This window comes from Cynara cardunculus (genome assembly GCF_001531365.2).
Source record: "Cynara cardunculus var. scolymus isolate 2C chromosome LG 2, CcrdV1, whole genome shotgun sequence".
NCBI classification, from domain to species: domain Eukaryota; kingdom Viridiplantae; phylum Streptophyta; class Magnoliopsida; order Asterales; family Asteraceae; genus Cynara; species Cynara cardunculus.
In genome coordinates this window covers 20,340,056-20,365,817 of record NC_037529.1, presented here as the reverse complement: position 1 = coordinate 20,365,817, position 25,762 = coordinate 20,340,056, and the positions used below count along the sequence as shown (strand labels likewise).

The 25,762-nt window shown below is 36.9% G+C and overlaps 1 protein-coding gene across 5 annotated transcripts in view; it reads left to right on the top strand.

Annotated features, from left to right (window-relative positions):
• The first annotated feature begins 4,014 nt into the window (after positions 1-4,014).
• The window catches only part of LOC112506944 (cullin-associated NEDD8-dissociated protein 1), a 29,500-nt gene continuing 7,752 nt past the window's right edge, over positions 4,015-25,762 (top strand). Inside the window, exons 1-22 of one of the 5 annotated variants that reach the window (XM_025111285.1) lie at positions 4,016-4,182; positions 5,082-5,139; positions 5,906-5,984; positions 6,109-6,278; positions 7,788-7,998; positions 8,778-8,943; positions 9,056-9,185; positions 10,007-10,121; positions 10,275-10,432; positions 10,524-10,647; positions 18,820-18,870; positions 18,946-19,028; positions 19,692-19,776; positions 19,894-19,995; positions 20,101-20,199; positions 21,922-22,032; positions 22,108-22,191; positions 22,257-22,397; positions 24,353-24,445; positions 24,556-24,677; positions 24,832-24,994; positions 25,077-25,316. In XM_025111285.1, coding sequence (XP_024967053.1) covers positions 5,949-5,984; positions 6,109-6,278; positions 7,788-7,998; positions 8,778-8,943; positions 9,056-9,185; positions 10,007-10,121; positions 10,275-10,432; positions 10,524-10,647; positions 18,820-18,870; positions 18,946-19,028; positions 19,692-19,776; positions 19,894-19,995; positions 20,101-20,199; positions 21,922-22,032; positions 22,108-22,191; positions 22,257-22,397; positions 24,353-24,445; positions 24,556-24,677; positions 24,832-24,994; positions 25,077-25,316 — 2,484 coding nt within the window. In that variant the 5' untranslated portion in view covers positions 4,016-4,182; positions 5,082-5,139; positions 5,906-5,948. Of the gene's footprint in view, positions 4,183-5,081; positions 5,140-5,905; positions 5,985-6,108; positions 6,279-7,787; positions 7,999-8,591; positions 8,629-8,777; positions 8,944-9,055; positions 9,186-10,006; positions 10,122-10,274; positions 10,433-10,523; positions 10,648-18,819; positions 18,871-18,945; positions 19,029-19,691; positions 19,777-19,893; positions 19,996-20,100; positions 20,200-21,921; positions 22,033-22,107; positions 22,192-22,256; positions 22,398-24,352; positions 24,446-24,555; positions 24,678-24,831; positions 24,995-25,076; positions 25,317-25,762 lie in introns of those variants that run through there. The other 4 variants (XM_025111286.1, XM_025111284.1, XM_025111287.1 and 1 more) reach the window with 4 other exon arrangements.

Below are 25,762 nucleotides of genomic sequence, written 5' to 3'. Positions count from 1 at the left end.
ACTTGTACTTGGGAAGTACCTTCATATTGAACACAAAGAGTGTCCCACATGGATTTCGAGGTCCTAAGCTTCATCACAGAGTGATAGACCTCGTCAGGAAGAGACATGGCTATTATAGATCTCGCTCGAGTATCTATAGCCACCTTCTTCTTGTCTTCATCACTCCACTGATGAGGGAGCTTAGGAATCTACTGTTCAGGAATCGCGGCAATTGTAGCTATTTCAGGAACAACCGGAGATATAACATATGGAACATAAAGTCTATTCTCTATATAATGTGGGATCTCAGGATCCACACCTTCCAAGAAAAGAGACATCCGGTTTTTCCAGAGACTAAAGTTGTCTCTTATAAATTGGGGAGGTTGGGCAAGGGAGCCATTATCGTGAAAGTTTGTGGTTGTGTTTTGCAAATCCATTTGAAAAACAATAAATTATCTTGAGAAGAAAAGATAATAAAATGTAGATGAACAACTAAACAAGACGAGAAGAAAACACTGCTTTGATACCACTTGTTGGTCCCAGCCGGGTCTAAAAGAGTTTTAGACGAACAGTTTGTAGAAGGGATGGATGAATACAAATACAAAAAACTTTCTTATTTAAAAATATATATCGATAAAGAAAGATCAATACAAATTTTTTTGTAGATTGTTTGCGGAAATAGAATAGGTAAAGATAACCTATCTAAAACAATCTAAGATTACACACAAATATACTTAGCAAATAGAAAAGATTTGTCGAAAAGATAAAGACAGGAGGATGTGCTTCTTGGGTAAGAACTTTAGAATTCTTGAGAGGGATTCTAACTTGCTTGAAGATAAGCGTATGTGTTCTTTAAATAGATGTGTGATCTCTCTTGCATGAAGAGAGCACTTGGCTATTTATACCCATTGCATTAAATGCAAATCATAAGGGTTGGAACACGCGTCAAGCTTGTCCTTTGCTACAGTGAATAGTACATTTGTCTATTCATGAGCAGATATCATTTCGTGGAGTTGATGGGCACTAGAGTCTAGTGATGGCAATGGGTCAGGTTGGGTTGGGTTTGGGTTCAACCCATTATTAAACAGGTTGAAAATATCAACCCAACCCAACCCAACCCATTTACGATTTTTCAACTCTACCAAACCTGTTGGGTTAATGGGTTGACAGCGGATTGACCTGTTTACGATTTTCTTAACCCAACCTGTTAAATAAATGGATTGAACGTGAGTTGACCCATTTAATTTTAAAATTTTAAATAAAAAAAGAACTAGAGCATTTAACTTTTTTGAATAAAACATGACACAACCATAAATACAACCAAATTGTTCAAAGTTTGAATAAAACACAACCACAACAAATATATTGTTCAAAATAAGTTAAATTTTTTTAAATTCTAAGTAACTCGACTTCCACATTCATCAACCCCAATTTCACTCTCATACCTAAAATCCTAAGACCATTAGTCCATCAGCAAGTGTAATTCATGCGTACAAAACAACAACTTATATGTAGCTTGTATAATTATCTCAATGAAGACGAATAATAACAATTCTCTTCGAGATATAGGTACAGTGATAGAAACAGATAGCCACACCATACAAATAACAAATTCAAACTTGAAAGAACTCACCAAAGTTCGATAGAGTCATAAAGTAACAAATAATCAAAGAGAAGCATAAAATTCATATGATCTATATGAAGTTTAACAACAAAATACTACACAAACATGATCATAAAGAACTTACTCTGTTATCGTTCAACAACGCCTCAAGCCCTCAACCTCAAATCGGAAACTGAAAGTCTGAAACCAACCCAAATCTTTGATTGAAGAAGGTAGAACTCAAAAGAAGGAGAAAAGATTGATAATCGAAGCGTATGAAGATTAAAGAATCAAAGGCAAAGCATCGAGATTCATGATACTGATTAGTAATAAAGCGTATGAAGAATTGATTATTGAAGGATTGAAATCAAAGAGTCATTATAAAACTTGGGCCAATTTACTTAAGAAGAAACAAAATAAAAAATAAAATAGATATAATATTAAGAATAAAATAAATTTATATAATATTTTAAGTGGGTTGAAAACGGGTCAAAAAATTTAACCCAACCCAACCCATTTATTTAAATGGGTTAGACGGGTTGACCCATTTATTTAAATGGATTAAAAATCTCAACCCAACCTGCTAATTCTGGGTTGGGTTCGGGTTGGGTTAATGGGTTGGGTCATTTTTTGCCACCCCTACTAGAGTCGACTAGTCGGCTCCGTGCAGTACTGTACTCTTGAAAGGGTATGAGTTTGTCCTTTGTGTGTGAAAGGACAAGACAAAAACAATCATGCATAGCAAACTTCATTTGATCACTGAATACTGGAATAATACTGGAGGTCTCTTCAACATTCACTGAGGCTTGTGCAGTTTTCACACATATGTTGACCGTGTTGTAATCACTGAATACCGCTTCAGATCACGAACGTGCCAGTCATTAATCTTCAGTTTCAGTCTTCGACATTCACTGAAGGTTCTTTGGTGTGAGTTTTGTCTTCTTGAAGTATCGTTGTCGCTGTAGGATTTATAATGCGTGTTTTTCAGGGATCACTGAACAGAGTCAGTGATGATTGCTAGAATTGAAAAGACAGAAACACTAATGCTTCAAAAGATAAAAAAGATTATCATCAAATCAACAATATTCTTGTAATAAGTTGTAACTGATAACAATAAGCCATTGAGTCTATTCAGTGATCGCTGAAAATTTACTCTATACTTTGAACTTATGATTACTATATTTGAAATGTTATCTCAGTGACAGTAATAGCTTTCTTACTAATTCTATTATTTGTAACTAACTCAGTAACTCCAAAGACAAACCTCACATGCCAAATAAAAACTTCATGTTATATCAAAGACATAACTTAAGATAAATGCAGGAAGATCTGAAGCAGTTTTAGCGAGTCATCCTTTTTAAAGATGTGGAGTATTTAGAAGTACTTAACTAGAGCTGAATCAAGTCTCAACATCATTTTCTAGCTGAACATGAATCTTGTGTAACAAGCTTAAGTTTTATCTACTCTTGCATATGTCAAAAGCCACACACTATGTGACAAAAAAGGTACGGTATGACAATGTTTTATTATCCCTTTTCATGTATGACTACTCTATTGGTGCACTATTTATTAGCACCCAAAGTTTGCCAAGCTCAATGACAAGATTGTACTAGCTGAGAAGCTCCTTTCTCAGTATTGTCCAAGAAGTCATCCCCTCCTTGCTATTCTTCTCTCTTCGTGTTTCTACGCAAGAATGCATGTGTACTTTCTAAAGCTTGATTTTCTAGAGATTCTTAGTGCTCTCTGTAATCAAAGCTAAATTATTTTAGACTAGGTTTGTATCTTATCTTATTCCACAAACAATATTTAAATTCATGTATTAATTCTCCCATAATCAATAAAATAATTCTAAAAAGTTAGATAATTATATTTGTATTCAACCTCATTTTACAAACCCTAACAACTTTATTGTAACTCTCAAGAGCAACATTTAACTGTAACAACACAAGTTCCACCCTCATAATTCTAGTTTTGACTTGTGACAACACAATCTCTACCTTATAAAATACATTGATTGACCTTAAAAAAGACAACCAAAAATTACTATTATTCCATGCAAAAGAGGTGTATTCATATTTAAGGTTGAAGTAAATAATTACTTAAATAGATTTACAATAAAAACCATTATCTAATCAAAAAATTTATAAATTGAAATACTAATTTAAAAACCCATAAATTTTAGTATTTTCCACCTAAATATAATCCCCCATCCTTAGCAAAATATTTTCTCTAACACTTTTCATTTTATAAATATTTTTAATTATTTAATTAATATTTATGTTCTTATTTTATTCATTATCATCAAAAAATATTTTGGCAAATTCATACTTTTTCTTTTGTAGGAAGTAATACTTGCAAGATCTGCTATAATTGGGAAAAAGTAGCTCCGATCGAAATCCAACACTCCACATAACCTACTGCTGCCTGCCTGCCTGCCTCTCGCCCGCTCCTGCTGCCCTCTGCCGCTGTCAGCTCCGGACTGCCTGACTGACGCCGTAACGCAGCCACTCCGGCCTCCGCCACCGCTTGGCGCCTCGCTGCCTTTTCCGACCTGTGACTGCTGACTTTCTTCCCCTCTTCGTTCATTTTGAAGTTTTCGAGTAAGTGAGTTTAACACTAATTTTAATCCATTAATTGCTAAAAGTTTGTGGAATTGAAATCGAAACTTGAGCCACTTGCTTTTTGTCTGATTGAACGTGAATTCCATTTCACGGCGTACGGATGTTATATATCTCGCCAAGACGCCAGAGTAGTATGTATCTAGATGGTGTTAGGGCATGTTAAAGCTCCATTAAGAGTTCATGTGAACTTTTTTGCATTTACCCGGCACACAAAGCAATCAACCTGAAACTAGAGAAGCATAAACTAGAAGGGTACATCAAATGAGGGTGGTGGTTCTTGCTGCAATGAGATGAAATACTGTAGTGCGATGAAAATGACTATCACGTTTTTAAGAAGCCAATTTGAGCACTGGTTGATTTTGTACTGCAAAATAGAGTTCATGCTAAGAAGGATTCTGGTGGTTTATGTTTTAAGTAGTCATCATGAGATCTGTCTTATACCATGGCACTGTATTGCAAAAAAACTGCTTGTTATTGATCCCCATTGTCATCTTCTTTCGAAGGGGACATTGAATATTATTATTATATTGTATATATCTTGAAAGGCATCATATAATACCCCCCTCTTCCGATAAAAGTTTCCATTTTTCCATGTTTTCCATGCAAAGTAAAAATTTAATTGATCTTAATCAACTTTGCAATTTACTCTTGCATTAAAATGTTATATACAAACTAAAGATTAATCCTGTTGCTGGGGAATCACAACTAGTTTGGTAGTGATCACTACATAGACAAATAGGTAAAACACAATTTTTTTCCTATAGAAATGTTGCATTTTTTATTGGGACTGAGAGGGTAACGTATACGGAACTGAAATATATGTAAAATTCTAAAGGGTGAGTGATGTTATCCATATAAGTGTATTTCTGGTTTCTTAGGTGGAAAAAGTTCAAGTTTATTTGAGTTTTGGAGCCCTAAGAAGGAGTAGCATCCAAGGTCGGTGTTTTTTGTTCTTTAGTTTTCATTTTCTCATCCCTTATCAACATTTCTGCTCAGCATGTGTTGATATATGGATCTGCACCTTCATCCCTGAGAATAATGCATCGCTTTTAAAGGAGGGAGTGATTATTTTCCAAAGCATGTGTTATTGCTAGAATTGGAATATTTGCCATGAGAACATTGTACTTTTGCCAAGTCCTGTGTTTTTCTTAGGCAGAATATTTGTCAACTTGAGTAGCATCAAAGCTCCACTTTTATTTTATTACATGGGCTATACCAAGCCATGATGAACGACGAAGGCTTACAGCTGACCATGTGAATCGGACATACATCCAGCTACTCCCATAAATTTTGTTGACGGTGTTTAAGTAGTATTACATTTGATTTTCTGATCTACTAGATATGAACAAACCTTGGATGGAGCACCTTGTAAGGGTATCCCTTTTGACCTAAGAGTCACCCACTCATGTCACACAAGCGACCTTTTTGGAGCATGCAAGTAAATTACTGCATACAAGTACTCCCTCCCCAAGCTTTGCCACTCCAAGGAGCCATTGGTGCACTTAGGTTGCGTTTCACATATTGACTAGACCAAGATGCATTCTCTTGTGGTGTTGTTTGATGCAAGGAAGTGTTTGCATACATTTATGCATCTGATGCTGTTTTGGTGTTCTTATAGAAGGCTTTCCATCATGTCTTTTCTTTTTATTCAACTGGTGTAGTTTCGTCGTGAACTGAACATTTCCATTGTGGCATTATGCAGTAATATTTGTTTTGATCTAAGATCGTGAAAGACTTGTGTAAAGATGGCAAATTCATCCATACCTGGTATCCTGGAGAAGGTAAGAAGTGTTCATCTATTTGTTTTTTTTGGTGTCAATAGCCCTTTGGATACAAGTTTTTCTTTATGTTATGCTTTCAAAGATCGTATTTTGCACATATTGATGGTTCATGTTTATATGTCAGATGACAGGGAAGGATAAAGATTACAGATATATGGCAACTTCTGATCTGTTAAATGAATTAAACAAAGAGGGCTTTAAACTTGACAATGACCTTGAGTTGAGATTGTCCAATATTGTTCTACAGCAGCTTGATGATGCAGCTGGCGATGTGTCTGGATTGGCTGTTAAATGGTTTGTCATGTTTCCTTGCTACTTTTCGGTAGTTATTATGAAACCCTAGATGGTTAAAACAATGTTTTTTTGTTTTTGTTTGACGTAGTGCACTTGCTTGCTTGACCAATAATTCTTAGATCTTTGTCTTGTGAAGATTATGCCTTCTTACATATACTTACATACACGCATGCACACACGCATATGTGTGTGTGTGTATGTTCATATTCGTGTGTGTATACATGGATGCAGTCTTTTTGCAACGATGTTGATGATTCTATCGGTTGGATCATGCCGATAGTTGGAAATATGTCCGCCTGTATGTGTTAGCCATACTGCCATAGTTATTTAAGATCGACAAATACTTTTTGTTCTGATGCATCGATGAATGATGCTTTGTTTTGTCCAGGTTGTTGCTGTTATACTACTCTCACATAAATTCTGCATGCATGCTTAATTATCTTGTTAATGTCTCACTGGACAACTCTTTGTAGGAATACCTTGCATGATCTGCCAATTGTGCCTTTTGCTCATCACTGAGACAACTGTGTCTTTTGCTCATCACTAAATTGACCATTTTGTAATATTCTTCTGGATATGTTTTTGGTTATACCCCAAATAACCTGGGTAAAGCGGTGTTTTTTTTCTGGTTATACTAACGCTAGAATGAATAAGGTTCTTTCTTATGTTCTTCTTTATCAGATTCACTCTTCTTCCGCTCTTCCTCCAGTTATTTTTTTATCATTCCATAGTTTGGCTAAGGTTCTAATCTGATGAATGTTTTTCATTGAGTAGACATTGTTGAATTGAACATGTCATTATATGTGCAAAATCTGATTTGAATAGATAAGTATTGATACTAATGATGCATAGGGATTTTAAAATTTAATTTGTTCTATCTTGTATTTTTGTCTTGGTGAACTGATGTGCTTTATTTGATTGGGTCCCAATTAGCTAGGATTCTGGAGTAATGCTGGTCTACTTTTAATGAGTAACTGTGGTTTGTTGCATGTTCAATGTACTTTCAGTTTCCGCATATTGCTGCTTGAAGTGCTTGGCTATCTTAAAAAATCCCCATTACTAAAAAAACAAGTTTCATGCTTCTAATATATCTTTTCTTTTGGAAACGCCGGCAAATAGATGTCATACAGTTTTGAAATGTAAAGTTACAGTAATATACATCCAAAGAGGACTATCCTTGTTAGAAGCCATTTCAAAGCATATATGTCTTTTGATGTTCTTCTAATGAAGTCACTTCATTCAGCATATTTGTCATTCAAAGTTCTACTAGTAATTGTCTCCCTAGATAAACTTGCTGGATTTTAGAAAACTCAGTATACGAATGAAGGAACTTGCTCAAAAGCTATCTGTAGTTTCGGGTGTAGTTTCATATTGTGCTTCTTAGTACACCCTATTTTATTTGTGCACACTGATCCATACACTGTTTGTAAGTGCTTTCTTTAGCTACACAATGATGTTTAATTTAGTGCTTTTCTCCTGGTCTTATTGATGTTATAATTTCTTTTCTAGTCTTGCTCCTCTGGTGAAGAAAATACACGAGGCACAGGTACTGGAAATGACTGATAAGCTATGTGATAAATTGCTGAATGGGAAAGATCAGCATCGTGACATTGCAAGCATAGCCCTGAAGACAATTTTTTCTGAAGTCCCTACCTCGTCAGTTGCACAATCTGTTCTCATTTCAGTTTCTCCAAAGTTGATAGGAGGAATAACAAATCCTGTGAGTTACCTTAATTTTTACATTTCCAACTAATACTTAAAATCTGACATGCAGTAGTTGGGTAATCTAGTTAGTAAGATGTATATGTTCATTATCTGCCTTCAAACATCTTTTCTAATTTATTATCATTGGCACGTCTGTGTTTGGAAAAGATCATAGGTACATGACTGAATTGGCACTCTATATTGAGGAGACTACATTGTATGTACCAATAAGCTGAGTTCAGTTTGATATTTTGTCAGGTTACCATTGTTTAGGAACTCATTTCTATCCTACAACTCAGTAGGTAGATGAAAAACTCTTTGTCTGCGAAGGGCATATTGAGTTAGGCTTTATATAGGTGTGCTTATAATATAATATCATATCACACAAGCAATTGAGCTGGCAGTTTGAGAAATTATTATAACGAATGCTAATTTTTGAGTACATCAATTTTGATTTTCTGCATAGCTCCATATGTTGCTCCAAAAGATTTTTGTGTATTGCTATAGTCATGATTCAGTAGTCTTGATGTTATGTTAACTTTTAAGTGTTTTTTACTTTTGCCTTGACATTGATATGTTTTCCTTGTCATGTCCACCTTTTGCTTCAAGTGTCTTGTTAACAATTAATAACTCGCATGTGAGAAAGGTAAGCTTGCAATGCATTTTGTACTATTATGGGTGGGATAATCCTCCTTCCCTTTCTTCTACACGATACGTAGTACAAATGTATTACGCAACATGGGGTTGTAATGTTCGAGCTCGTTTCATGATATACATATGCTCTTGGTTTCCCAGGCAATGAAGACAGACATAAAGTGTGAATGCCTTGATATCTTAAGTGACATCCTGCATAAATTTGGAAATCTGATGACATCAGATCATGAAGTGCTGTTAGGTGCGCTATTGCCTCAATTAAGTTCCAATCAAGCCAGTGTTAGAAAGAAGACTGTATCTTGTATTGGTAAGTAAAGTTAGCTTGTACTTAGAATGATCATTTACTTTTTGCTGTATAAGTGTTTGGCTATAGGAACATGACAATTTACAGATATTAACTAAATCTCCTTGCATTACAGCTTCTCTGGCTTCAAGCCTGTCAGATGACTTGTTAGCAAAGGCTACAATTGCAGTTGTTCGGCTTTTACAAAACAAGGGAACTAAACCTGAAATGACTCGTACAAACATTCAGATGATTGGGGCTTTGAGGTTTGTCTGTGTATATGCCTTCCCTTTTTATGGTTAAAAATTGATTGCTTCTTTTTGTCTCGCATTGTTCTATTATCAGTTATTTGCTATATGATGTCTGTAATTTTATCAATACTTATGCTCTCTGAAAGCGTGAAATGCCATGCATAGACCGTCCTAGGATAATTGGTGCTTGAGGAGGAATCTGCTAACCCTTATATCTACATCCTTTATTCATGCGTTTCTTTTTGTACTCCATTTGAATGATGGGTTTACTATACAAATGCTTAGCTTAGACCGGTGGCAGTAACTAGTCTCAAGTATCTCTGACAAAATGTCTACATGTTGAAGTAAAATCAAGAGCCTTGCTGACATTGTATGATGAAGTAACATGAAGATCCTTTTTCGTTAGCAGTGGATGACTTTTTGTGCAATGTTCATTGAATGTGTACTCTTTTGATTGGCGTTCACTTCTTTCTCAATGTCTTCTTCCTTAATTTTAGTGACCTTTCTAGTAAAAGCAAAATGTGCATTTAGAGAGAGAGAATAAGCTGAGCATTTGATACTCTGTCTAAAAGGATAATTACTTATTCAAATGGTTTCATGAAAGTTTTAGCACCAATAATTACCGAAGGTGGTGAGTTTCAAACTGAAACTTTAACATATTCTTTTATGTTTCTTTTGACTATAATACCTCTCTGCCAGTATTAATCAAACTATCCCTGAAGTTGCAATATTTTATGTTTCTGATGCTACTGTTTTGCTCGAAGGACACTCCTTACTTCATTTATTGCTATTATTTGCGTAACAATATTGACCAATCATGAAATTTTCCTATGCAGCCGTGCCGTGGGTTATCGGTTTGGTCCACATCTTGGAGATACGGTTCCAATTCTAATTCAATATTGCATGAATGCATCAGAGAATGATGAGGAGCTTCGTGAATATAGCTTACAGGTATCAGCTTTGGCAATGCTCTTTTGTTGTTTTTTTTCCTTTTTCGTTGTTGTGCTATCATTTGTTGGACTTAGAGAAATTTGGCTAATTTTATTTGTAAACTTCAAATGTGATTGACTGCTTTATGTTCCTAATGGAAACTTTGTGCTTCAGGCTCTGGAAAGTTTTCTACTTAGATGCCCCAGGGACATTTTCTCTTACTGTAATGAGATTCTACAACTTACTTTGGAATATCTTAGTTATGATCCCAATTTCACTGATAACATGGAAGAGGACACTGATGATGAAATCCATGATGAGGATGACGATGAGTATGTTTTCTAGTAGTCTTTACTTTCAGAATGGTACGATGTAGGCTTTCATTTTAATCTAATGTGTTGTGCTTGGTTGGTTGGCCTGCAGTGATAGTGCCAATGAATATACAGATGATGAGGATGTCAGCTGGAAAGTTCGAAGAGCTGCTGCAAAGTGCCTGGCAGCACTAATTGTTTCTCGTCCCGAGATGCTGTCAAATCTATATGATGAGGTAATACTGCTTGTACTTATGGAAAGAGTATTTAGTACTTCACAGAAGTTTATTAGTTGAAAGCATTATTGCAAAGGTATATAGCATTTGTAGTGCTTAGCCGCTAACAACCAATGACAAAAACAACTATTTCGTAATGTTTTTTGTTACTTAGAAAAAGGATGATTTCCATATCAACTCTTCATATCCTTTTTTATGCATATTATACATCTGAACTTCTGGCATTTGAATGTGGTTTCCTGTTACCCATACACCCTAATGCTATGAGTGATATTGACGAGGTTTGATATGAATGTTTCACCTTATGCGAGGAGAAAAATTCAGTGTTTGGGGATCTCTTAACAGTATGACGAATAATATTGGAAGTCATAATTGCCGAGCATGTTCGAAATTTGGTGGTTAGGGAGTGGTAGTTTTGGAAGCATAGAGTTGATTAACAAATTGTTGTGATCATCCTTGATCTGGTTTTTTGATTTGTTGTTTAGATGAATCAGAAGAAGTATTATGTTAAGGTTGTTTTTGACACCACGCAGAATTGTGATACGAATTCATAATTGCTTGTCCAAAATATGCCTAAACCAAAAGTGCTAAAAGTTTATTCTAGAAGAATAAAAGGGGCAAATCAGGAAAGTGGCTAAATAAAAGCGGTTAGAGGAGAGAGAGAGAAATAAAAAAAAGGAGAGAAGGCGTTTGTGGTCTGTCGAGAAATTTCTTTCCATTGTAATGTCTCTTAGCAATTTTGCTCTGAGAGACAGAGACATTTCTTTCACTAGTTTGATTCAATCACGCAATTCTTTCCCAAATTTCGTATTTCATTCTCAAATCAATTTGAATCTTCATCATTGGTCCGACCAACCTTGACCTGCTGCTGTTCTGCTGGTTCAACCGACAATGGAAACACGTTCTCAACAAAACCGATTGGAGCAACATGAAGAGCAAATCTAGCGATTACAAGCTGATGTGGTGGAATTAAAGCTGCAGTGAAGGCTCTGAATACCGATTGTGAGGAGTCTGCTGAGTTTCGTAAGGTGGTTTTAGCCTGGATGAAACAACAGGGCAAATCTCCTAGTTCTGACCTCGGTGCACAATCGGGTATTATTGGTGCGTCTCCAATTCTGGTCACTCCGTCTGCTGCGAATTTCAACCCGTCTGGTAGTAGTGAACTACTGCCGCCTTCAAATGCATGTTCATTTGAATCCTTGCCCTGGGCTATGAAGAAGATCAAACTCCCTGAGTTTTATGGATTCAACCCTTAAGGGTGGATCCAGAAGGCAAGCCTGTATTTCAACATTAATGGTACGCCTACCTTTCGTATTCGTAGCACAATTGAGTATGATGGGTGTAGCACAAGATTGGTTCACCATTGTTAAACAAATTTACGATTCTCTTACGTGGGAACAGTTGCAATGCGAATTGCTCCAGCGTTTTAATGGTCTGGAAATACAAAATCCATTTGAACAGCTTGCTACAATTAAACAATCGAATTCCATCTATGATTAGATCGATGACTTTGAATATTTGTTATCCCTAGTCCCTAAATTACCTTATTCGCAAGCTTTAGGATATCTTACTGCTGGATTAAGGGATGACGTCAAATGTTTGGTTCGTCTCCATCGACCTTCATCTCTCTTAGACGCCACGTACTTGGCCAAAGACATAGAAGCAATGCTTCGTCCTTCTTCGGTTAACCTCTCCTAGTCTAGATTTCGCTATCAGCACGGAGGTGGGCCTGGGGGTGTTTTTCAGAATGATCGGCGGCCTCTTTTGTTGGGCCAAATGGATCAGAAGGGGCCCATAATACCTAAACCCGGTGATAAGTCTCCCCTGTTTCGGGGAGATTCCAGTCGCTCCTTGCCTTTCACACGTACTACAGGGGCAACTTCCCAAGAATTTGCGCCACTTCTTAATCTCGACCGTAGAATCCGTTTTCTCACACGCACTGAATGGGAGGAACGTTGGAAAAAAGGGCTGTGCTTACGTTGTGGTCAACAATTTGGACTTGCGCATAAGTGTCCCGAAGGAAAGCTTCGGATCTTGTTGGAGATGATGATTCTGGGGAAGATATGGGCAAAAATTGTTATATGGATACAACCGTTGAGCAGGATGTTCTTGATGAAGAAACCACTCCTACAGGTCTTTGTATGGCTTTGGAGTTCCTTGGAGCCACATCAGATTCGTCTTCGGGGGGGGGGGGGGAAGACGTTGAAGGGGCTATATTGGATATTCCTGTGGTAATTTTGGTAGATAGCGGGGCTACTCATAATTTTATTTCACGAAAATTGGTTACCTCTTTGGGCATATCTTCGACTTTTTTCAGTGGCATTAAATATTCTGCTTGGAGATGGTCATAAAGTCTTTATTAGTCAACACTGTGTTAATTTAAGGGTGTTAGCTGGTGGCTACAAATTTTTGGTGGATGCTTTGGTATTTGATATAGGACATTTGGATATGGTATTAGGCATGGAGTGGCTCAAAACACTTGGTGATGTCGTTCACAATTGGGACAAATCTTCTATGCTGTTTGTATTTCACGGAGTTTCTGTTCATCTTCGCGGGTTGGACAAATCTCAAAGCTCTCAAGCATCTTTTCTCAGTTGGTTATCCATAGCTGATAACCCTCTTCTCTTTTGTTCTTCCTTGTTGCCCGTTGAAACAAATAAGGAGTTGGTTCTCACCACGCGCCAAGACCAAGAATTTACAATTTCTGTTTGACTGATTTTCAGATGTTTTTTGTGACCCATCGTGGTTGCCACCTTCTTGTCCTCATGATCATGCTATTTCATTGATTGCTTCACATGAACCAATTTGCGTTCGCCCGTATCGTTATCGTCACATTCAAAAAACAGAGATTGAAAAGCAAGTTCGGGAACTCCTTTCTCTTGGTATGATTCGACCAAGTAAAAGTGCTTTCTCTAGTCCCGTGATATTGGTAAGAAAGAAAGATCAGATATGACGTATGTGCATGGATTATAGAGCCCTTAATAAGGTCACAATACCGGATAAATTTTCGATTCCAATGGCAGAGGAACTCATTGATGAGTTACACGGTGCTCGTTTTTTCTCTAAATTGGATTTAAGTCCGGCTATAATCAAATTAGAATGCAACCGGATAGCATTGAGAAAACTGCGTTTCAAACGCATGACGGACATTATGGGTATTTGGTAATGCCTTTTGGCCTTACTAATGCTCCGGCGACCTTTCAGGCGGTGATGAATGATGTGTTTTGCTCTTCTCTATGCAAAAATGTGGTGGTTTTCTTTGATGATATATTGATTTATATTCCTTGGACTAAACATGTGAAGGATTTGGAGAGTGCTTTGGATGTCCTTTTGAAAATCCATTTTGTTGTTAACCGCAAAAAGTGTTAATTTGGCCAAGTTTCTGTTGGTTACTTGGGCCATATTATTAACGGTAATGGGGTAGCCATGGATCCCAAGAAAAACGAGGCTGTTTTGGCGTGGCTAGTTCCGAAACAGATTAAAGGTTCCGGATATTATCGAAAGTTCATCAGGAATTATGGGAGTATCGCCAAACCACTTACGGACTTGACGAAAAAAGATGCTTTTCATTGGAATTCTGAAGCTCAACATGCTTTTGAAGTTTTGAAAGAAGCCATGGTTACCGCTCCTCTCTTAACATTACCGGATTTTCAAATTCTTTTTGTGGTCGAATGTGATGCATCCGGTTGTGGCATTGGGGCTGTTTTGATGCAACAAAACCGTCCAATTGCGTATTTTAGTAAAGCTCTTGGTGAGCGAAACTTGGCAAAATCGGCATATGAGAGAGAAATCATGGCGTTGGTGCTCTCGGTACAATATTGGCGTTCTTATTTGTTGGGCACTAGATTTATCGTTTACACCGACCAGAAAAGCCTAAATTTTAACCATAAAGGTGGTGCCTGATTGGTTTGAGCTTGGCTCCAAAGGTCAAAAGTACCAGGAGGTCCTAGGTTCAAATCCAAGGAAGAATAAAAATCCCCTTGTGGCCACGGAGGTTCAAATGCGGTGACTCCGGGCTATCTGCAAAGCAGGTGGTCGCCCTGGGATTAGTTGGCTCGCATAGCGGGTTGGATATCCAGGTTAATAAAAAAAAAGAGCCTAAATTCTTGTTACAACGTATTACTACACCGGATAAACAAAATTGGGCGGCGAAATTATTGGGGTACAACTTTGACATTTGCTATAAACCCAGACGCGAGAATCGGGCAGCTGATGCTTTATCTTGTCGGGCCGAAGATGGAGAATTCACAACAGCCATTTCGGAACCAATTTGGCTTCAGGGGGCCCAACTCTTAGAGGAAATTCATTTTGATGCGGAAATCCAAAAGTTTACTAAGGAATGTTTGTATGATCAAGCTCTTCACCCCAGTTATGTTGTTCGTCACGGTGTTCTTTATTATAAGAATCGATATTCCGAAAAACTCAAAATTTATTCCGGTATTGCTGAAGGAGTTTCATCAGTCCGCTTCGAGAGGTCATTCGAGGTACTATCGGACTTATCGTCGCGATTGGCAGTTAATTTATATTGGTCGGGTATGATTGCTACGGTCAAACAGTTGGTTAAAGCTTGTGACATGTGCCAACATTGCAAAGCTAGTTCGGTTGCTCCCGGGGGTCTCTTACAACCATTAGATATTCCTGATGCCATTTGGGAACATTTTTCTATGGAATTCATCCTGGGCTTACCAAAATCGAAAGGGTTTGACGTCATATTAGTGGTGGTGGACAGACTTTCTAAGTATAGTCACTTCATTTTGCTTAAACATTCATATACAGCTAAATCGGTGGCTGAAATTTTTGTCCGTGAGGTGATTCGCCACCATGGAATTCCAAAATCTATTGTTAGTGGCAGAGATCCTTTATTCCTTAGTCATTTTTGGCAAGAGATATTTCGTTCTCAAGGAACTCAACTACATATGAGTTCGGCTTCTCATCCTGAGTTGGATGGCCGAACAAAAGTTATTAATCGTTGTTTGGAGACTTATTTATAGTATTTCCAGTCAATGGTTAATAATCATAATGAGCAGGTGCAACAATGGTTGGTTCAATGGGAAGGGAGTCTGAGTGAAGAGGCCACTTGGGAAGATGCTTTAACAATTCAGAGCCAATTTCCAGAGGCAAGTCTTGAGGACAAGACCTTTTTGGATGGCGGGAGTAATGATACGAATTCAAAATTGCTTGTCCAAAATATGCTTAAACCAAAAGTGCTAAAAGTTTATTCCAGAAGAATAAAAGGGGCAAATCAGGAAAGTGGCTAAATAAAAGCGGTTAGAGGGGAGAGAGAGAGAGAGAGAGAGAGAGAGAGAGAGAAATACAAAGGGAGGAGAGAAAGTGTTTGTGGTCTGTCAAGAAATTTCTTTCCATTGTAATGGCTCTTGGCAATTTTGCTTTGAGAGAGGGAGATTCCCTGGTTGTTCTTTGTCATTCCTTTCATTAGTTCGATTCAATCAAGCAATTCCTTCCCTAATTTCATATTTCATTCTCAAATCAATTTGAATCTTCATCAAATTGTTTGTCGTTTGTTGTTTGTTGGTTGGATTATGTTTGTGTAGGCTATTTGTGATGCAAGACAAATTTTGGATTAGGAAAAACATTCAGGGATGCGAGGAACTGGTTTTCTAGGGTTTCATACCAAAACCAGCTCTTGAGCATTACCTTCTTGATACAATTTTATGATCCTAATATTTAATCTCAATCAAGAAAAAAACAGCTTTGGATGCTAAAGTGTAGAAGAATTAGAAACAAGCTCTGCAACAGTCTTCTTGCTGTCATGTATGCTTGATGCTGTATCTTGAAGCTTCGTGGATGGAGCAGAGACAATAGACTAATCTTGTGTCAACATGTGGTATAAGTAATTGTTGGATAACAAAAGCAATATGCTTAACGTCCTTGGAAACAAAATTGGCAACACTGTTCTTATGCTTGAGTTGAGTGAAGCTTCAATTATGATTTCTTCATTTGCTTCAGTTGAGCCTCCTACGATATTCTCATGCTTGGCAACTTCAATAATGGATATGATCACATCATCTTCTATAATTGGCTTTTCTATCATGTACCCAATAACAGCTTCTTGCTCTTGGTACCTCAACATTGACCAGCAATTTTAATTTGCAGGTTGTAGGATACTAGGATCTAGCTTTTGTGTTTCTCAACTTGGTCCTTGAGTGATAGTTAGCAACATGCCTCTTTGGTTTTGTGGGAAACACAATCATTCTCTATTTTTCACAGTTAAAGCTTCAAGAGTTTTCTTTTGTTATGCTTGCAATCAAGACGATACATCCATGACATTCCTAGTAAGACCTCACAACAAACATTATTGATGTCATCACCGGTTGTGATTGGAACTACAAGTTGATGTGTAACCATGGTCCATGTGTTATTTAGCAAGGGATCGTGGAAGGACATGCAACTGGCTGACGCATGATATTTGAGCTTTTAACAAGAAAATGAGACCCTATATCGAGTTCACACTCGTTGTCAATGGCAAGTTTGCAAGACCTTGATAGCCCTGGTGAAGAAGCTTAGGTACGAAAATATCAACCTTCGTCTAAATTGGCATATAGAAAATCTTCGAAACTTTCGGATATTGCAAAAAAGACCCTGAACTTTCAAGAGTTCTGAACATACTCTGAAAATTCTGTACTTTCAAGAGTTCTAGAACGTACTCTGAAAATTTTGGAATTACATAATGGTCCTTGAACTTTTAGAAATTACAGAACAACCCCTGAAATTTCCAAACTTGCATGTCAGTTTCTGAGCTCCAGAAAAATTACAAATTGGCCGCCAGACCTTTGCTAATTAACAGCGGCTGTTTTCTGGTCATGGCTGCGACTTAGGGTTTGACTTGATTATGGTTGCAGATTAAGTTTTCGATATAGGAGTTGATGATGTCAGATTAGGGTTTAGTTATATAATGACTGCTGATACATGCTCACTTATTTGGCTAGTTAGGTTTTTATTTCTACCGTTTCACACTGTAGAAATATAGGGTCTTTTGAGCATCACACTCAAGAATCGAGATAACCAAAGGCATCCCACTTAAGGATGGTTATTTCACACAATCAAGGAAAAAACTCTCAGCTTGTTTTTATCAACTATCTAACCATCAATCATGAGGATTACATCTCCGTGCATAATAAAAGTGAATCTTTGTCCTAACACTATTTATCCATAAGATAATAAATACAAATAATAATGATAAAAATACTAAAATTATCCTAATGGTTATCCAAAAATATCAACAATATCGTAATATATATTCTTACGTAATTTCTTCTTCATTTAATGTTATGATCCTCATCAATTTGGGTACACAATGTTATTTTTCGAAATTACATGTTATTTCTCTCAACCCAATGAAATTACAGGCTACTACCTACCTTCAAGCTTCACTACCAACAAGCATAATCAGATGCAGGTTAATATAACCAAACTCACCTTGCACTCAACCTAGTTCACCTATTTAGTGAAGAATCCTAACTGCACTTCAACAAAAGTTGTACTTAAAATACGTAAATGATCTCCTTTTTCTGTTTTCAGCCACCATTTTCACTGTCGTCTATCCTTAAAAAACATTAACTGCATGAGAACACCATAATCATCTTCGATCCACTAGTTCTTTACTCCATCCCGATGATACATATACCTCTCATCACCATGTGACCAACGAAAAGGTATTATGATTCCTTTTGAGATTTACTTATAAGTTGGATATCTGTTCGGGCACAACACACATTTTGACGCCCTTTATAAATTCTTCCATCAGTTTGAACACCATTCCCACACAGATTCTATTGTGAGAGTGCAAGAGAGTTCAGTGTTTGTAGCAGTGTAGATGGACAAGGTTGAATTGTTGTGATGTATGGAAGGGAAAGAATACCCGTGAAATGGGACTGAGGATGGAGAGGATTTAGTTGGTGTAAATGACTTAAAAGTTCATCTCTAAGGCTTAGATTTTATTGGTCCTTTGTGCTCAGATAAAACATACAGTTATTGTTCTCACTCATGTGGGAAAGGGCATTCGCTTGTTGGCCACTTTTATGCTGACAATTTTGACAAGTGTTGAAGGACAATAGCCATGAAGCTATAGGTGTTGACATAAGGGTTTAAAAGGAAGTTATAATGACACTATGCATATACAAATGATTTATGTTTCGGGTGCATGTCATGCAGGCTTGTCCAAAGTTGATTGACAGGTTTAAAGAGAGGGAAGAAAATGTCAAGGTACAGGATAAACTTATTTGCATTGTTTAACATGAAGTGACTGTATCATTGATAGTGTATTTTGCAATGCTGCAGATGGATGTTTTTAACACTTTCATTGAGTTGCTGCGTCAAACAGGAAATGTCACAAAGGGGCAGATTGACATTGATAAATTAAGGTAAGTCTGTATAGGCGCAACACTCTGCTTCTTATCTATACCCCTGTCTTATACTCTTATAGATTCATATGATTCCTGCCAAAGCAAACTGATTGTTTTTTTGGGAACCTTCTTTAATGTTTTGTGAGCTGCCACTTGGGGAAGAAGGGCATCTCTCACCAGGCGGTCCCAGAAATTACTAACCTTTCTGAATAAAGTAGACAAACATTCCAGGCTTTATATGTGATATGTTGTTGAGAACTCCATGTAGTTGATCATTGAGCTTAAGACGAGCATTACAAATATGTTGGAGACCCTAAGTGAGTTTTATGATGTATGTAATAGGGATCCAGAAGGAACAAAATTTTCTTCTTTTTTTCTTGTTCTAATGCTCTTTTTTTTATATTCTGTAAAATCCTGAACTTCAGAAAGTGTATTTTTGGTAGTTAATAATAGTAAAGTGTATTTCATGCATGACTCAAGCATGATGTTTTTTTTATAGATTTGATGTCGTGATAAAACCTGAAGGTTATTGTGAATATTTTTCTGGACTAGAGGTTATTTTAAGTTGAATATCATATGCATGTGTGGAACCATCCGGCTTCAGGAAGAGTTGACCTTTCAGCTGATATGTTTTTAGAGCTAATTTTAGTTTGTGATCCAAGTTACTTCCATATCTTGTAGCCCCAGATGGTCATTGAAGCAAGAAGTACCCAAGGTTGTTAAATCTATTAATAGACAGCTGCGTGAAAAGTCTATCAAGACAAAGGTATTTTTTATTGAAAGTGCAGTGTTTTTTCAATAACTAGTATGCTTCCATTGTTTCTGAAAGTTCATGTTGTAAACATTTAGTCTTTATTTTCTTCATATAATGCTTCATCTTCAGATTGGTGCCTTCTCGGTTCTAAAAGAACTTGTTGTTGTTTTGCCTGACTGCCTTGCCGACCACATTGGATCACTCATTCCTGGAATAGAGAAAGCACTTTGTGTAAGGGAAATCTTGCAATTTTATGTCTCCAGAAAACTGTAATCTTTCTGCATATCGGTTTGATAATTCATCTCTATTTTATAATTCAGTGTATCCTTTCTCCAGGAAAAATCCTCAACCTCAAATCTGAAGATCGAGGCTCTTATCTTTACGAGATTAGTTTTAGCTTCTCATTCACCAGCTGTTTTCCACCCATACATTAAGGTAGTGCTGCAGAAATAATTTTGGTTTTCTGGATATATATTCAACGGACCTGAAGCTACGAATTCAATGTGAATTTTTGTTTATAAGATTAGTTGTTAGGATTGTATTTGTTTTTTGTATGGAAATTTTGAAGATTAGTGATATCGTAATTATAGGTTATATTGATGAGTATTCGCATAAGTTTTTGCTCCATGTAGACTATTATGGAGTACTGGAAGTGAAATCACATGTTTTTTTATGTCTTTAATGTTTTCTATGTTTCATATTGTCTTACTGTTGACTTGGTGTGCAGTTTGAAAGAGATCCCATTGACCTTAAAAAAATTTATTTCAACTTTTACCCTTTGTGCATTAAGATGACAATGTTGATTGATTCTTCATTGAATATGACTATTAAGTTCTATTCATAGATCTTACTTGACATAATATGATGATAAAGGCAATGCAGGTGAAATTACACAAACAACACATTTCAGATGTAGGGAATTGCTAAATGATATGTAAAGACATGTATATAGTGATGGACAGTTTCGGACCATGTGGTCAACTAGTTCAGGCATCTTAGTGCAATTGCCAACTTGACAATGACTAGTTTTAGAGATCGTTATTATGGGAGGGATAATTATGTTCCATTATCTCTTAAAAAGGCACTTTATCACAATGTTATTAATTTTCTCATCTCATTACCTAGAGAGCAATAATGCTTTGCATTCAATGCATGTGAAAGTGATGCCAATTCTGAAAGGCACAACTCCTAAACTGTCCTCCTTTCTGTGTGCCAATAGGAAGGGAACCACTATTTATTGGTTTCTACTCCAGGATTTCTAGATTCTAATGTTACTGTTTTGTTGCTATGTTTCTCTAGTTGGGTTCATGGTACTACAGTTACAAAATTTACCCCTAAATTACTTTAAAACACACATTATATTTTGGTTACTCAATGTTGGGGTTGATAAGAGTGCGTAAGCCATTGATATTCAAGTGTAGGGGCTGAAATTGTTTTGTAAGAAAGCATCTGGGATCAGCCAATGAGAAATGGGGATAAATTGAATGCTTTTGTGACCCCCCCTCTTAAAGTCCTGTTCTTGTGTCTTTCATTGGTACTGGTTACGACTGAAGAGTAGAAAATTAATTGATGTTACCTCCCAGCCAGAGGAATTCTTTTGTGATTTTTTAAATTATGCTGATGGATTTACTTTCAAAAGATGAAATTCTTCGTTCACGAGGCGAGCTAGCGTGCATGTGTTGATCATTAGGTGATCCAACCAGTATCAGTGATTACAGCTTAATGCTTAAGAGATTTCGGAGATGCATGGAAAGGCCTGTGTATTATTAAGCACAGTGCTCAATGCTAATTTTGCCAATTGACTCTGGGTGTTTAATTGCAAACTTGTTTGATAACTTTACTGAATACCTAAATATCTTTGTTTGTTCAAATACCGACATACTGTGGGTAGTTTGTGAATTTGAGGAAGGAATGTGATTCAGTTTATTATTTAGTGGCCTTATGACTTTGAACAAGTATTCAGGTTAGTTTGTCCAAATAAAGCCTTGAAGAGCATCTCTTGTTGAATAAGCCTTAACCAAGGAAAACGTTGGATGACCACACTTTCTTGTTTAGGTTATTGCTCTTAACAAAATAAGGTCTGTAAATTTCCATGTTTATGGCGGTTTTCATCTCATGTAATACACATGTAGATTGATTTAGATTTTCTTTTTTTAGGCTATTTCTGCTCCGGTATTATCTGCTGTCGGTGAACGTTATTACAAAGTTACTGCTGAGGCACTGAGAGTATGTGGGGAACTTGTTCGAGTTGTGCGCCCAAACATCAAGGTTTTAACCCTTTTCTATTCTTTACACTTCTATTTCTTAATTTTTATAACCCGAGTTTATTTTGGATTTCTTCAGGTTTCTGATTTTGATTTCAAACCTTATGTCCATCCAATATATAATGCCATCATGTCACGTTTGACAAACCAAGATCAAGACCAGGTTAGTACTTCTTTTGTGAACTTCCGATGGGATGGTGTGCTTTGCCTAACTGTCTCCTTTTCCAGGAGGTTAAGGAATGTGCTATTTCTTGTATGGGGCTTCTTGTTTCTACATTTGGCGATCACCTCACAGCAGATTTACCTGCATGCCTTCCTGTTCTGGTGGACCGAATGGGAAATGAGATAACCCGACTTACTGCTGTAAAGGTTTGTTTAGATGCCTTTATTAAGGTTTTCTTGTTATAATGCTGATGTTTTAATTCTAGCCGAGGTCTTTAGTTTCAGTGTTGCATCTTGTATTATATCACATTTTATTCGCTGTTGCCCATTATTGGTTGCTGTTCTATTTGCCTGCAACAAGCTAAGAGGTCTGTCACTATTGTAAGGAAAGAATAGTTCTTGAGAAATATCATTGCTATTATGTAATGGATATGATAGTAAAGCTGGAGTATCAAGATTCCCACCATCAATATTTTATTATTGATCTTGGCATTTTGTATAAGGTATGACCTATGCTGTTATAGCGGTGAAAATACAAAATTGTGGTCAGGACCGATATTTGAAATAGCGGTTAGTGCGGTGGCATTGTGGTCCAAAAATAGCAGTTCATATAATATCTCTTAGTATTATACATATGTATGCTGGAGCAGAAGCTGTTGAGGACTTGAGGATCGACGATGAAGAAGGTGGACTGGAGCAGAAGCTGTTGAGGGTCGATGAAGAAGAAGAAGGTGGAGTGGAGCAGAAGCTGTTGTCGACTCAGTGGAGAACAGAAGAAGGTCAAACTTTTCTTGGTTGACTGTTGTAGGCATCGGACTCAGTACGGAAGGATACAATATTGGAAATAAATTGAAAACGTAACCTTTTAATGTAAGTTTATAAACCGTATGTTGACAAGGGCCCAAATCTAATTAGAAGCCCAAGTCAAAAACTCAAAATAAAAGCCCAAAAAAAGTAACAACAACATAGTTCTAAAGAGGCCCAAGCTAAAATATCGGAATATCTGTCCGCAATTTCACCTAAATATTGGTCAATTGCGCTGCTAATATCGGAAACACAATTTTACCGCAATTTAACCACCGCAATTCTACCTTGGTCCGCAATCCGCTATGGTGCCGAAATTAACAGCATAGGGTATGACTGGTGTGTTGATAACGGTTTTACCACAAGTGGGCCTTCATTTATCCTCCATGCTTTATGACTGTCGGTCGACGTGGAGAGTCTATATTATAACAACCGTGGCTCTTTTTATCTACATACCAAGTTCCATCCGGTTTCATGCTATCTAACTGCCTAGCCCAGTGCTAATACCAAATACTCAATCACGTTCCACTTGGAACTTGTATATTCTTGTAGCATCTGATTCCACTCGAGGGGGCTTACATGTTTACATGGATCTGAGTTCGCTTTGCAGCCTGATACTTGAATAGTCACCACTGACTCAGTAAATTAGACATCACTCAAGCTCAACTTGCTGCTACTTGAATTAACTTTACCGTTTGAAGCTCTTAATAGAATACTGGAGTAAAATTTAGTTGTTGGTATTAACTATCGTATAAATGAGGGGTCACAATATTCCCACATGTTCATCCCATTGAATTTTTTGACATTTTGAGATTAGCATTACTTTCTAATGGCCTTCCATTTATCTATCAAAAGCTATACATGTGAAGTGAATTTGATCTTTAAGTTAAAGTCGACTAGAATGCATCATTGCTGACGATAAATTAGAAAAAAATGTTACTAGAGTTCTCATGTTTGTAGAATGTTAGTTCCAGTCCATATGTGTACATGTTTGTAGGTGTAAATGAATACTTTTAGTACTGTATACTCAATTTTTCTAGTAAACCTAAATGGTACAGAGAAGAGATTGAATGAAAATTCAATAGATGGATGTGAATCTTTGTTATTCAAATACGACAAACCTCTTTCTCTTTCTCTCTTTGTTCCCCTCTTTGATAGCAAGCATTATTCATAGTTATCCTCTTGTAAAAGTTGTTAGTTCTTTTTCTGCTATGTTCTTCTTGACAAAGATCTGGATTTTTTTTTCAAGTGTTCAATTGTATATCTCTTTATATAATAGGTTAGGAGATTTTTATTTGTATTAGATATATAGTAGGCAGCTACATATACTTCTCTCTGATCCTTGAATTGATTTTCAGGCTTTTGCAGTCATAGCTGCATCTCCACTGCACCTAGATCTTTCTTGTGTTCTAGAGCATGTTATTGTGGAATTAACTGCATTCCTGCGGAAGGTATAAGCATCACAAATCTTTAAGTATTGTAGTTCAAGGAAATTGCTCATGGTATATTGAAATTTGGAGCAAAACTTGAATCATGGTTGATCTTCTTTTGGAAAAAATAGGCTAATCGAGCATTAAGACAGGCGACACTGGGTACTTTAAATACACTAATTGTTGCCTATGGTGATAAAATTGGTTCTGCTGCTTATGAAGTTATCATTGTGGAACTTTCAACTTTGATCAGGTTTCACACTCGACCTTTTTAGAATCATTTCATGTCTTTATTGAATGTCATTTTGTTTCTCCGATTATGGTGTCTACTAGTTCTGGCTCTTAATGATGTACCTGGTTTCTTAGAGAATCAAACATTAATATGCGTTAACGGTTCCGACTTACAGTGATTCAGACTTGCATATGACGGCGCTTGCGCTGGAACTCTGCTGTACCTTGATGTCAGACAGGAGGTCTGGTCCAAGTGTAGGTTTGACTGTCAGAAATAAAGTTCTTCCCCAGGCTCTGGCTTTAGTCAAAAGTTCATTGCTTCAAGGACAGGCCCTCTTGGTACTACCTCAGTCTTATGGAACTTTACTTCTCATCAGAGAATGGTTTGCTTCATTTCAAATCTACTGCTTTTAAACTGCAGGCTCTGCAAAACTTTTTTGCTACTCTGGTTTACTCTGCAAACACGAGTTTTGATGTTCTGCTGGAATCTCTTCTTTCAACTGCTAAACCATCTCCTCAATCTGGCGGTATTGCAAAACAAGCTTTGTTTTCCATAGCGCAATGTGTTGCTGTACTTTGCCTTGCTGCAGGTGACCAAAAATGTTCATCTACGGTAAAGATGCTCACAGAGATTTTGAAAGATGATAGCAGTACTAACTCGGTAGGTTTCTCACTTTCCTCATTCTTCTGTGGCAATTTGAATCCAGTAAGATGTGTTCAGGTGATTACACTGTATGTGGTCTGTGATGGTCATTATTTCTTGATTAACATTAAAAATTTGTTGTTTGGATAAGGTTATCCCTCCCCCCTCCCTGGAGGCCTAACATGTACATGATAATCATATCCCTGCAGAGAAAGATTGGAATCGCAACTTTTTTGTTTTTTTGTAATTTTCCACTTCTGTTATACAGGTAGTGTAACTTCAAATTGAAATAGAAAGATGAAAGGCCTGCCTCAACTCTTTTCTCTGAGCATCTTTTTGTTATATGAGATTCATAAAAAATTGCAAAGGTTTAAGACAAGGACTTTACTTATAAAGCTAATGATATTGACCTTACATATTTGTATTTTGATAAACTTTTTGGTGTGGTTCTATTATTTTAATTG